The 13,804-nt window shown below is 41.1% G+C and overlaps 2 protein-coding genes across 2 annotated transcripts in view; one reads left to right on the top strand and one right to left on the bottom strand.

The window, feature by feature from the left end:
* The window catches only part of GTF2F2 (general transcription factor IIF subunit 2), an 86,535-nt gene that overhangs the window by 41,144 nt on the left and 31,587 nt on the right, over nucleotides 1-13,804 (bottom strand). The gene's annotated exons all lie outside the window — the stretch shown is intronic.
* On the top strand, nucleotides 318-1,393 carry KCTD4 (potassium channel tetramerization domain containing 4). The gene has a single exon (XM_063304580.1). The coding sequence runs from the start codon at nucleotides 485-487 to the stop codon at nucleotides 1,229-1,231; it is 747 nt and encodes a 248-aa protein (XP_063160650.1). The 5' UTR covers nucleotides 318-484; the 3' UTR covers nucleotides 1,232-1,393.

The following is a 13,804-nucleotide window of genomic DNA, read 5'->3' as shown; positions in this document are numbered from 1 at the left end:
TCCCTTACAAAGGTATCTTGAAAAGCTATTTCACAGCATGGAATAAAATAAAGACATATTCTTTTATTTTACCATTTTCCAAATCTCAGTTTTAGCCTAAATATTACATTCCAGGCATCACTTTATTATTTTCTGCATCAAACAAAAATATCCTTTAATAATTTAAACTCCTGGGACTTCAAAGGGGAAAAAAAACATTAAAACCACTTTTTCCCAAGCATCCTCTTACCCTTACACAGTTAAATGCAAATTCAGCCTCCCATTCCTACTCCCAGTAACACACTGCATACACAGCTTCTACGCCACCTACTGCAAAACTGGGCTGACAAGCTCATGCAATGCTTAGCGCACTTCCTTTCTATCCTTGCTCCAGAGCTGAATAAAGGTGCCTTCGGAAGGAAATCTCCATACAAAGCAAAAGAGGAGCAAGTCAAGACGGCGATCTTAACCCACGGAGCACCCCACAGAAATAAACGGGCGTGAAATGGAGATCGACAGAAAAGGGAACGACTCGGAAGGCAGCGACCAAGGCAAGAATCATAAAATGTCTCCAATTACCCTCAACGTTGGTGGCTATCTCTACGTTACCCAAAGGCAGACCCTAACAAAATACCCGGACTCCTTTTTGGAAAGAGTTGTAAATGGGAAAATGCTCTGTCCGTCTGACGCAGAGGGCCATTTTTTCATTGACAGAGATGGTCTCTTATTTAGGCATGTTCTGAACTTCCTAAGGAATGGGGAACTGCTTCTCCCTGAGGGCTTTAAGGAAAACCAACTTCTGGCACAAGAGGCAGAATTTTTTGGGCTTCAGCTGTTAGTGGATGCAGTGAAGTCGAGGTGGGAGAAGGAACAGCTGGCATCCAGAGAGACTACCTTTCTAGAAATCACAGACAGCCACGACCGTTCACAGGGCCTTCGGATTTTTTGCAACGCCCCTGATTTTATAACAAAAATAAAATCACGCATTGTTTTGGTATCGAAAAGCAGGCTGGACGGTTTTCCCGAAGAGTTTTCGGTCTCTTCCAACATTATTCAGTTTAAATACTTCATAAAATCAGAAAATGGGACTCGGCTCGTTTTGAAGGAAGATAATACTTTTGTCTGCACCTTGGAAACTCTCAAGTTTGAAGCTATAATGATGGCACTAAAATGTGGATTCAGGTTGCTGACCAGTCTGGATTGTTCAAAAGGGTCAATTGTTCACAGTGATGCACTTCATTTTATCAAGTAACTACTTCTCCTCTCAACAGACAAAAGGCCACAAGCATGCAGCCTGTAAATCTCATTAAACTCCAAGACATCGCAAAATGATTTATCCAGCTCTGCCATCACAGAGCACCTCTGCTAATGAACTAATGAGAACTCATGGTATGTAAACTGTAAAATCCATCTGCGAGTTTCTTTGTGTCACATTTAATAATAATAATAATAAAAAGGTACTTACTAAACATGATAAAAATCAAAGTGAATGTAGAAGCCGTCAGCATCTATGTTTGTTCTGTTCTGCTTTTATCACAAAGAATCTAGCGAAAAGGCTGGTCTGCATTTTAGTGTGGCTAATATTCATTACCTCTTACTCTGCTCAAGAATGATAAAAATGCTTTCTCTTTTTAACTAGTATCTATCTTCCTGGGCTAATCTTGGCTGAAGAGGGAAACTGTTTGAGTTTTTACTAGTTGATTTTAAAATAAATCACACTGCAAGTTTAAAACATAGTGGGATTTAAAATTGCATATAGACATCCACTTATTTAACTAGCAATACAGAAGATGCTGTATCTTGTATAGTTGAGGATATCGCCTGTTCAGCTCCCGAATCAGAGGGGTGGAGGAAATGGACAGACCATCTAGTCTTATCGCTTATTAAAATGGGTCCTTTGGAGACCTATACAGTAACCAAGATATCAGAGCTCCAGAAAAGGGGACTTCCAAGATATCCATCACCTTTTATATTTTAAAAATCCCTATCTTTTAGAAAATACACATTCAGGCCAAAACAAGGAAAAATCTACAGACTTCTCCCTGGAGAGGAGACACATACATATAGCAAGAACACCACACCTAAAAACTACTGCTAATGAACAAGACAGCCAGATATTCGATTTCAGGTAGCCCACTGGTTGATAGGATTGTGAAAGAGCACCCAAGTTTGTTTTCTGTCATAACTTCATTTCCTTTCTTTAAAAAGCAGGGTTTTCTATTCAAACTATAGTAACGAAGTCTTCTATTTTTATTAGCAGAGAAACAAAAGCTCAATACATCATAATCAAGCATTGCTTTTCATTTATTATGTCTTCCAATTATTTCTATCCCATGTTTCAGGGCTAAATTCATTTCAGGGCAGCTTATGGTAGTAACCCGCTAATATACTGATCAGCTCACGCTATTAGCAGATAAAAAGCCATCAGGATTCTTTCCATGGGATGGCCATGGGGGGAGGAGAAAGATACAAGTCCCAAATGCTTTTCTCATCTGCCTCCTTGTCCTAGAATCCCACATCTACCAACAAGGGGTAACCGCAGCATGTCTCCTGCAACTGGTTGAGAGGACTCTAGCTTGCAAACGCTTATGTTGTAACAGGTATGTTTGTAAACTCTTTGCTGGTTGTTTTGCTGCAAAAGACCAGTGTGGTCTTTCCCTCTAGAAACTGTCCCATTATACCAAGATGGTGTTATTGCCCTATAAAACAAATCCTGGGCAGAGCAAACAACAACAACAACAAAAGCCTAAGTAAATTTTAACTTCCAAACAGACTATGCCAATGAGCTGTACTTTAACGCCATTCTTCAAATAAGACTTCTAAGTACATGAGGCAGGAGAATGGTGGCTGCTTTGGTTGCTGTTTGGGTTCCTGGGTAGGTGGGAAAATTATGTGCAGATCTTGATTACAGAGCATGTTGATTTCCAACAGGTATATAAGAACTAAGAAGGCATGCGAAGTATTTACACATGTACGTATGTATGAATATATATTCTGCAGTTCTCTAAGATTTGTCAATATTATTGCTCCATGCTAGAGATGATGGACTGGGTATAAGAGAATTACTTCCCTAAAGCCTACCTACTATTGTTTGTGGCACAGGACAGGTCCACACATGAGGCTTCCCAACTTATTGCTTGGTCTCTTAGCCCAGCTGTGAAATTCAACTTTCATTTAAGAAATCATTGACCAACCGACTCCTTGCAGCTTTTAAATATCTGTCCTTTCAATTCACCAGTTTTGTTTTATCATAAACACCTTGAAACAACCATACTAATACATGCTTAGCTCACATTAACCATCTGGGGTGTCCTAACAGCCAGGAACCACGCTGAGACAAGGAACAGGTCTCTAGTGTTTTATTGTTGCTACATAACAGGGAATCCTAACAAACTGAAGAAGCGTGGGAAAAACCCAGACATATAAACCCCAAAGGTTAAGGCGGGCCCGATCGGTGTCTCTTGGAATGGCTACCTAATTCCTCAGTGCTACGCATGTGCTTAACAGCCTGGATGGGAGCCCCCTGCTCGCCATCCTTACTCATGACATCGGGTTGGAGAAAAAGATGCTTTTCCCTGGATGCTTTGTAAAAATCCCAATCTAGGGAAGCAGCACTGCCACCAGTCTTCAAAACAGGACTGTGGCTTTTTGTTGTGAAAAATGTAAATGATGAAAGAAGACAAGGGTTGGGGGAGAGCAAAGGAATCCACCACAGTTCACGAAAGATGGCAACATTTCTACTGCCTGCTTAAGTCCATGTGTCTAAGTCAGTTGGGTGGTCCTACTTCTTGGGAACAAATTTGACACACAATACTGTGATTTACATTACAGGAATTAAAAAGAATGGGTGTCAAAGATTGAAGATTTATAGGGTGTAATGCTGGATCCCCCAAAACCGTGTTTTGTACCGCCAAAAGCTAATTTCAGAACACATTCTTTAATTTATGGTTTAGCATTACATTTTTGGCCATGATTACAGCCAACAAAGTATTTCGTCCTATAGAAGGAAGTACACATTACTAAAGCTGACTTCTGATTTGCAAACTAGAGTGCTGGGAGCCAGTATGATGTAAGGAGCTGTGAGCAAACAGTACAGAAAAGGAGTTGTAATTAACAGGTTTGCATTCTCTGCTATTAGTAATTTCCTGATACAAAAAGTGAAGAGAGTGTTAATGTTAAAAAAAAAAAACAGTTTCCCACTTTTTTTTTTAAAGGGAAACTTTGGCCCTCATGGTTCATCATCTGCCCCAACCCGTTATGCATCCCATTCTAATGTGAATTAAACAGTCTCTGGGATTAACCAGAGCCAAACAAGAGAAGGATCTCAAGATAACATGTTGTGAAGGGTTCCTGACACTCCAAGCCTGACAGCATAATGGCATGATCATTATCTTAACCCACTAGACCTTGGTTTATATTCACACTTTAATGGTGTGAAGGTAGATCGGAGTTCAGGAAAAGGACACAACACTGACAATTGCAAAGAACGCATTTCAGAAGACCTCTGAGGTCGAAAGCCTCACAGGCTATAGTTCTCCCTCCGTCCAAATGTACCTCATCAATCAAAACTACACCTTCTTTACACCAAAAGACACAGGGCATCAGGAAGAATTTGAATCTGCTTTCTTGCCACTGTGCTTGATTCTACATACAAGGAAGTTTAATAATAACACAAAGCATATCAGAACATTTCAATGTTTCCCTGAAGTAGCCCAAACAGTCAATGATACGTGTCTTTTCTGAATACGCATATTGAACTTATCAAATATGGAATAACATCTTGGAGTAAAACTAGATTTCCCAGAGCTTATGGCTGCTACATGCAAGAATGCCACAAATAAATAAATATAGTCCACCTGCTCAGTACTGAAATCCAAATGAAAAGCCAGCACATAACCTGCACATAATTTTCATTGGCCTGAGCCCCAGAGGCATATTCTTGGAGATGCTGCCTTGTCTCCATCAAAGAAGCACTACAGATGGAAGGTAGATGAGGTGTACTGGCTAACGTCTTCCTTTTATGTAACTGCAATATGAGGACAGAGCAAAAGTGTGGTTTAGTCACAGCCAAATGTCAAACCAACCAGCATCCAGAGGGGCCCAAAAAAGAGCTAAAGTGCCAACTGCATCCGAGTCCAAGGTATCAGACCTGTAGTACAAGATGGACGTCACAGAAACATACAAAGCGTTTGTGGTGTTTCCAGCATCAGGTGACTTCCAAACGGTGAGCTTTATCCTAGGGTTTGGGAACCTAAACCCTCCACACAATTCAACTGCATCTACTCTATCTAGCATATAGGTTTACTCTGGAACAAGGACTACCTGTCCCAGGTCTACTCCTAATGATCGTTTCCTTGCAGGTGTGCACCTCTGTGCTTCTCAGCTTCCTGATTCTCTGCCCAGAGGCACCATCACTCCTGGAGGCTGGGAGGGGATTCAAAGAACTCTTGGTTAAGTCTACGGGTGAAGGTCCTAGACCTCAAGCGACAACTTCTCCCGGCCTGCAGTTCTTGGTGCAGATTCTAGATCTTTTTTGGTTTCTGAAGTCTTCCTTCATAGGAAGATAAGTCCTCTAAGAAGGGACATGTCTCATGTTGACTTGATTCTGTAGCACATTTGTCAACTCAAATGTCTTGACAGCAAGGACAGTATTGTTAGAGCTGCGAGATCTGGACAAAAGCCAGATGACGGCAAAGGTTTACAGAAAAGTCAATTAAGAAAAAATAAATGGCCAAAATCTAATGAGTGTTTTTGCCTGAAAGTTTGAATGAAAATGCCAAAATCTCACACAGTTTGGAGAGGGGATAACAAAATCTTGCAATCTCCTGAGATTCTAGCTGTTAGATGGTTAGGATATCATGAATTTCTCACAGACTCTATTTTAAGTCACCCTTTTCAATGGAGAGAAGCATTACCACTTATATTTCATGCATTCCTTTACTTTTTTGTCCCAAGGTGTCTTTGAGAGTGACTAGGCTAGAAACAACGTGGTAATAATCTGATTAGCAATCTTTGCTTTTAAAGGCAGGCTTTGAATGGGACAGACTATATGCAACTATTCTGTTTATTTTATTTTTCCAGGCTTTGCATTAAGCCTACAAAACTGTATCTGTGGATGAGATGGATTTTTTTAATCCAAAATTTAAAAATTAATCAATATATGGCAGACTGCAATTTTATTAACCACAGCAACAGCTTTAACGAACCATGTGCAGTTCTGCTTCCTGAGCTGTCAAAAATTGATTGTGTAAGCAGAAAATATGGAGGAGGGTGTTGCTTCTAAAATGTCACATCATCCATATTCTCTGAACACGTTTGCACTTAACCATCAGTTATAATGATGGAGTGATTCGTTTTTAACTGATTGCAAAGCTTTAAGATGACAAGCAATGCCTTAAAGTTTGTTATTAAGTCAAGGGTAAATGTCCTGATAGAGAGCCAGTTTGGTGTAGTGGTTAAGGCATCAGGTTAGAAACCAGGAGACCATGAATTCTAGTCCCAACTTAGGCACAAAGCCAGCTGGATGATCTTCTGCCAGTCACTCTCTCTTGGCTCTAAGAAGGAGGCAAGGGCAAACCACTTCTGAAAAACCTTGCCAAGAAACCTGCAGGGACTTGTCTGGGCAGTCTCCAAGAATAGGACAAGATTGAACCGATTTAAAAAAAAAATGCCTGATACACTCCAGATGTTTTGACTTCAGCCCCAGCAAGCATGGCTCAAGATAAGGGACTTATGGGTACTGTAGTTCAAAATATCTGGAGGGCATCAGGGTCCCAACCCCTGCATTAAATCACTGTATAACGTGGGTTGGGTGGGAGTGGAGAAGCCATCACCCCCAGCAGCATAGAAGTGGCTGGTATGATGTTATTATTTAATCTGCCCAGACAGAAAGTAGTTAAATCAATTCTTTCTGAAAATGAAATCAAATTTAGATTCTGTAATTGCTTTTTTCAGGACTGCTGCCCTTATCAATTGTGCATTCATTGGCACAATGCCACCCTTAGCCTGAAAAGAATTGTAACATCACCACCACCATCATCTACTGTACATACAATTAACATGTATTCCTGGCTTAGTACAATGCCTCAATGAGATCAGTGGCTCACCTCAATACTCCAAACAGTGGTTTGCAGGAGGGTGAACAGATCCTGATTCCCATCTGGTGTTAGAAGCAATTTGCTGTGATATCCAAGCAGAAAAAAATGCTTGACTCTTCCCATAAAAACAGAATCTGAAACCAGTTTATAGTGTGGTTTTTAATTCTAAGCCAATTATAACTGTAATAGAGAAGCAGTTGCAGAGGGAAATCATGTTAGAAAAGAAGGGGAGTGCTTGAGGCTTATTTGACAATAATTACTCAATTCAGTAATTAGTAGAGGGAAATGTACAATTGTAACAAACTGAGGACAAAGAGAAAGCACACTCCCTCTTCCAGCAAGAGACAAGTGTTTCCTTTCAACGTGATTCTATCTACCCTAACTTTAAACTCCTGAAGACAGGTATCTGAGAAACACAGTCATCGCATGTTGAGAAAAAAGGCATGCAGAATCCCTAGGATAAAAATATAAAAACAAGAATTTTTTTGAAATGTAAAAGTGCCAGTAATGTTACTCCTCATCATATATGGGGATTATAGTTCATGAGAAGTTCTCATAATTCATAAGAAGTTTACAGCGCCAACTCAAAATATGGAGTCCTTGGTGCTCTCTGAGCCTTGTTGTTTTCTTGCAGATGTTCTTGAAATGTCTGCAAGAAAACAACAAGGCTCAGAGAGCACCAAGGACTCCACAGTTCAACCCTGAGCTACAAATATTCGCTTCGATTGGTACAACCCAAAATACTTAGCTGCTTGAAATACATCATCATCATGGCAGATGCTCTCAGATGCTCTCAAATGTACCCATCGTGCTGGAGCTGGAGATTTCTTTAAAAAGTTCCTACACTATCTAGGTATTAGTGCCTTCCCTCTCAAGCAGCATGCTTTACCAGCCCACACTAGAGGACTGGTATTGGACATCAGTAAAGAACATCAGAAGGATGCTATCTAACAGAAGACAATCATTATACATAAAATTTACTGAATATAATTATTCTTCTAAAATCTGCTGCCAACAATTAAGGTTTCTAAAAGGCATTTCCGCCTATAGCTTGACTTGGGAAATAATCCACCATGCAAATGTCACATTAAATCTGTTCAGCTTAACATTTTAGGCCAGAAAGGCACACACATTCATCTGACATTAAGCTTCTTTTCCTGGTGAACAAATGACTTACAGTACAAAGTTATTTTGAATTATTTGAATAAGACACGCACTTGTAATTGTCAGTATAAATTAAGCTCTCTTGAACATTTTGAGGAAACCATGCCAACGTAGCTTCAAGAAGACTTCACAGTGACTATCTACAATTTGACCAAGTTTATTGTCTGGCTTGGAAAAGTTGAGGATCAAAGCAAGGAAGCGGAAAGGACTTTGCTCCATAGTCATGACTAAATGAATTTCAGTTTCTCAACTATGGTTCCAACATCAAAGCATGACACAGGATACAGAGAGAACTGCACTGAGAAAGCCAGCAAGATGATACATTTTGGCCAACAGTAGCCAAGGATACGACTTCAACTTTTTGGATTCTGACATATTTTATAATACTATCTAGGATCTTTATGTGGAATTCTGGCGCCAACAAATCAGACAAATTGTTGTCTAATGGCAACCTGCTGGAACATGCTGAAGTGGACGTCTTGTTCTCAAAAATCCTATCAAATGAGTCACAGGCTTAGCCTTGGTCAGATGCATTAATTCAAAATCTATTCAAGCAAACTCGTTTCCTGAAGTGTGAACTTCTGATAGGCCTTTCCTAGAATGCAGATGTGGATCGCTACCTGATTTCAGTTACATTTAACATTAAAGACACAGCAAAGAATGCCAGTATTTGAGGGCTGGACTTGAAGGGTATCTCTGCCCCTATAGGCCCCCTCTAATATCAGAGATTTTTTTCTTTCCCCCACTCCCCCAATCAAATTAGCTAATATGGATGGCCACTAAAAGTACATTGCAGTGATGGAGCTCCAGATTCACTTCTCAGAGTTGCTGCCTTGTTGTCGTCATCCTCCTCCGTATCATCATCATCACCACCTTTTAAATTTTTCAGGTTTAAAAAATCATGCTCATGCTTTTCTGATCTTTGCTCTTTTTTGTCTTGGTCTTTTGCTCTTCCTCTAATATTTATCTACAGCTGTTTTAAGTTTTTAGCTGTTACATTTTACTATGTTTTGTTTCACAGATTTAACTTCAGTTCTAGGAACCACTATTAGGTGGTATAGAAAGGTCATAAATGAAGATTTGAAAATATACTCTGAAGATTTATTCAGAAGCAAATACCACTTATTTTTGGCATAGCAATAAGTTCCTGAAGTATTTTTCAATCATTACTTACCAGTGCTAAGACAATGTAGAATTTTAAACCATGAAGGGCATTCGAATATTGTAGTTTATTCTTCACTGTATAAACTTCTCAAGGAGCATCTCTTACAGATAGCCACATAAAAAATGCTATTGCTATTAACTGATATACTGTATTATTAACTTTTATTCTTTAGACATAGTTTTTCTCAAAAGACTTTTCCTTCCTTTATACTTAAGGTTATTTTCAAAGAGTTAGCCAGGGAGTTTGCATGATGGGCATGTAAAAAGGGGCAGAACTCCAATCATGTAGTTGTGGGCACCACACTGACCTCTCCCCCACCATGGATGTCCCTAGAGTTGGCCCTTTTTACTGAACAGCTGAGCCATTCTAGTTCCATAGATTTTGCACCAATATTCCTACAGTAGCATAGGAAAACATCAACAGTATTACACTGGCAAACAATGAAGTTTCTGTGAGGAAGCAAAGGATTTTAAAAGCTTGCAGATGGCTAGAGAAAATCTCCACAGTCTTGGGAAGCCAAAAGCAGACATGGAGACTGAAACTGCAAACCAGAGTACAAAGTTGGCTTAGTGGCAGGAAAGCTAAAGGGCCCAGGCAGCAAACACTGAGGTGATAAAGAGTACAGTAAAATTATGGAGTGAGGAATAATTAAGTAGAAGATAGAAAATACTGAAGAAAAATAGAGGCGATGGTAAGTGAAAGCCAGAGGAACCAACAAAGAAAAGATCAGAGGAAAAGTGGAAGCTGGGTGTTTAGTAACTTTAGGCAGGAAGGCCCAAGAGACTCAGTTAAAATAATGCACTATTATCTTGTAGAGGGAAGAGGGAATGGCCTTGAGAGACAGAAGGAAGAGCTGCTACCAAGGCAATGGCCAGATAAAAGAGGCCTGAGTCCAGGAGAGAAATGTAACCCAAGGAAATGCCTCTGTCACCCCACCAAGGTATACCAAACTTGGAAACCAAAGACACACAAGCAAATACTTCTTTTATTGTGAGGCTATAGTAATAGAATCTTGCAAGTCACTGCTCCCCTCCCTCCCTCCCTCCCTCCCTTATCTTCCTAAGAACTAGGGAGGGTCATGTTTGAGATGCTTTCTCAAATTACATTCCTGCCCTAGACTTGGATTTCTTTTATCTGACCACTGACTTGGTTGTGGCTCTTCCTCCTGTGCCTCAAGGTTATTCCTTCTGTGCATTACAGTCTCAGACAAGACTCTACCTGGTTCTCACAAAAATAAAGGGATGGAGGGGAAAAGCGCTTTCAGAGATGCAAGATTCTGTCACTATATCTTGACAATAGAAATAGTATTGGCTTACATGACTTTGGTTTCCTAGTCTGGTCTACCTCAAAGACATCTTCAGGTTGCAGCTGAACCTGGAGAGCCATGGGTGATTACATGGCTGGAGACAGGAATTGTCTCATTGGGTTAGGAGAAAAGGTGAGGCATTGTCTGAGGTTCACTCAGGGCATGGCAATACATCTTCCTCTCTTTAGGAACTCGAACCTGCAGATGGAAGCTAACAGACAAGCCAAGGACAAGGTTCAGTTAGAGAAGTTACTTTTACTGGAGACCTAAAGGAAGTCTAATGATGAAGATCAGTTATAGCAGGATGTAGGAATCGGGTCATATTCCTATCTTCCCAGTTTTTAAATCTTATGCCTCTTTCTCCAGCTTTAGAGAGTAAGGAAGATGACCTTGACAGAAATATGTAGGAACTGTTACCTAGTCAAACGGGCTGAAATATTTTTTAAGTCCAGCATAGTGAGATAACATTTGGAAGCAGCTTTGGCAAATGCCTCCCTGATTCACTGGAATATAAGAAAGCGGAAGAGGTGCAGCACAATCAGACTTACAAGATTCTGTTATTATAGCCACTCTCAATAAAAGTAGTTTTAGCCTTCTTGTGAAGTTGATTACTTAGTCTGGTCTACCTAGTGGGACTGACACTTGCCTTTATGAGGTGATGGACTCCTTCCCATTCATTTCTTGGCTTTGGATGAAGCAGGCACCTACACAGTTTGAACTGCGTATATGGGGACATGACATAATGTAACGTCTCTGCTCTGAGAACTTAAGAGAAGGAGGACTGAAAAACATGGATCTCCTAAAGCTAAAAAGGTAAAGGTTTCCCTTGACGTAAAGTCCAGTCGAATCCGACTCTAGGGGGCGGTGCTCATCTCCGTTTCTAAGCCTTGGAGCCGGCGTTGTCATAGACACTTCCGGGTCATGTGGCCAGCATGACTCACGGAACGCCGTTACCTTCCCGCCGAAGCGGTACCTATTGATCTACTCACATTTGCATGTTTTCGAACCGCTAGGTGAGCAGGAGCTGGGACTAGCAACGGGAGCTCACCCCGCCGCGCGGTTTCGAACCGCCGACCTTCTGATCGACAGCTCAGCGGTTTAACCCGCAGCGCCACCGCGTCTCCTAAAGCTAATGCACTATAATTATCTAAAGTACAACAGTCCATGAGTACAATTCCTGGTAGAGGGTCTGAACCCCACAGAATAAGATCTGGCTACCAAATGTGATGAGTCCCAATAGGATGAAACAAGTCATGTGGTGCCTCCTGGTGGTTAATGTAATCTAATCTCAGATACCTTGTTTCCAGCCTTGCCAGCTCTAGCCCCACCAGATATCAAGGAGAGGCGGATCTAAGAAAAAATTGGGGAAGAGGCCCTTGTAGCCTGGCAGAGTTGAATTTCATATACTGATTTCTTTTGTCCTGGAGTTATGTAACATTTCCTGAGAGAGTAAAAGGAAAACAGAACTAATTTCCACAACCAACTGAGGAAGCAATCCTGAGAAGGTTCAAAACTGTATTTATTGATGCTCTTCAGAACATCAGAAATTCATAAATAACCAGCATAAAAACGCACGTCCTTCAGAACCCAACCCAGTTAGCTTAAAAGTAAATATTTATTTTTTCAAGCCAACTGCAGAGCCATCTCCTTCCTCAAATTAAGCGATTGGCTGTCTAGTTTGGGAATATCTATTCAGGCTGCAGCATCTGCCATGTCAAACCCTGCAATACAGTACTGCGAGGCTCAACCTGCCAAATAAAATCTTCGGTCTCATTCCCAGAGGTACTGAAGCCAAAGCCGCCTTGTTTTTACCAAAATGAATACTCTCAGCCCAGGAGAAACCGGCAGACAACAAAGCAATGAGCTGTGATACAAAAAGCACTCTGTTGTGCTCACAAACATGAGATGTCAACAGCAACTCCGGTAATTAATGGTACTGGGCAACCCCAACTGAAGAAAAAGACTAGCCAAGGAAAACTTTAGAGAGAGTCACCCAATTCTGCAGGCACCTCGTGGCACTTTAATGAAGATGGAACATCTAAGAAGCATTACAGTCAAGCTGTGTAGCAGCTCCATGCAGACTGCCAACTGTCCATGAGCAGTAAGCCAAACCTGGCCATACCCCTCCATGTGTCCACAAATGTTTATGCCAACACTTGGTCTTTGGCAAAACCCAATTCACTAGAAAGGCACAGTCCACAAAAACCAGCTCCCCAAAGAGGATTTTTAGGCAACCACCATACTAAAAGTTGTTATGTTTTCAGTAAAAGAAATATGCAGAGATTCAGTTAGGAAATACACTACAGAAAGTAAGGTCTCAAGTAAGGGTTCGGGCACTGAATGCTGAAAAAAGAGGCAGCGCAATATGGGAGGATGGCGGAAGAGCAGAAGTACTCCTCGATACGTACGCTCACTGCGAGAGGTACCCTGGCAAACCATAGAGAGTGCTTTTAGTGATATTCTGGTAGCTATCAAAAAAAAAATCAGGGCATGTCAGGGGTATCTGTGGCTCCAAAAACTGTTAGGACCCCTGGTTCCTTCAAAAGCCATAATAAATATGCATAAGTTGCCATCAACATGGAAGAAAAATGAAAAACAGAAGGCAACATGACAGAAAATAAGGGGAAAGATTTACATTCCATACCTCCTACCCTCTCTGCAGCAAGCCACTAGACCTTGGGTTGTGATAGTTGCTGTATCGTACAATCTTTTTGCACTTCCCCACGATAGGGCAGTTCGGTTACGGTCCACAAAGTACATTGTTTTCTACAGACCCACCTAATTCTGCAACTATATTTTGTGATCGCCAGCTTCTGCTCACCACATATTTATGTTTTTACTTACAGTACAGTACAGTACTTTCACCCAGAAGCTCAGAAGGCTAACCCAGCACCTCCTTCTCCAAGACTTCCCAAAGCAGTAATCCTGTGGAGCAGGCGGGGCTGAGAAAGATGACTGGCCCAAAGTCACCTGGTAGGCTTTCATGGCTGAGGATGGACTTGAACCTGGGTCTGTCCACTCCTAATCTGGCACCTACAATTCTAGCAACGATGGCAGAATCTACAGTCTCTTTACTGCCCTTACAGGATACTT

The sequence above is a fragment of the Candoia aspera genome, chromosome 5 (assembly GCF_035149785.1).
Source record: "Candoia aspera isolate rCanAsp1 chromosome 5, rCanAsp1.hap2, whole genome shotgun sequence".
In the NCBI taxonomy this organism is placed as follows: Eukaryota; Metazoa; Chordata; class Lepidosauria; order Squamata; family Boidae; genus Candoia; species Candoia aspera.
The sequence above is the reverse complement of the archived record's forward strand: the minus strand, read 5'-3'. Positions and strand labels throughout refer to the sequence as shown.

Coding starts and splice junctions, on each gene's coding strand:
- KCTD4 (XM_063304580.1), top strand. CDS start 485: ATGGAGATCGACAGAAAAGGGAACGACTCGGAAGGCAGCGACCAAGGC.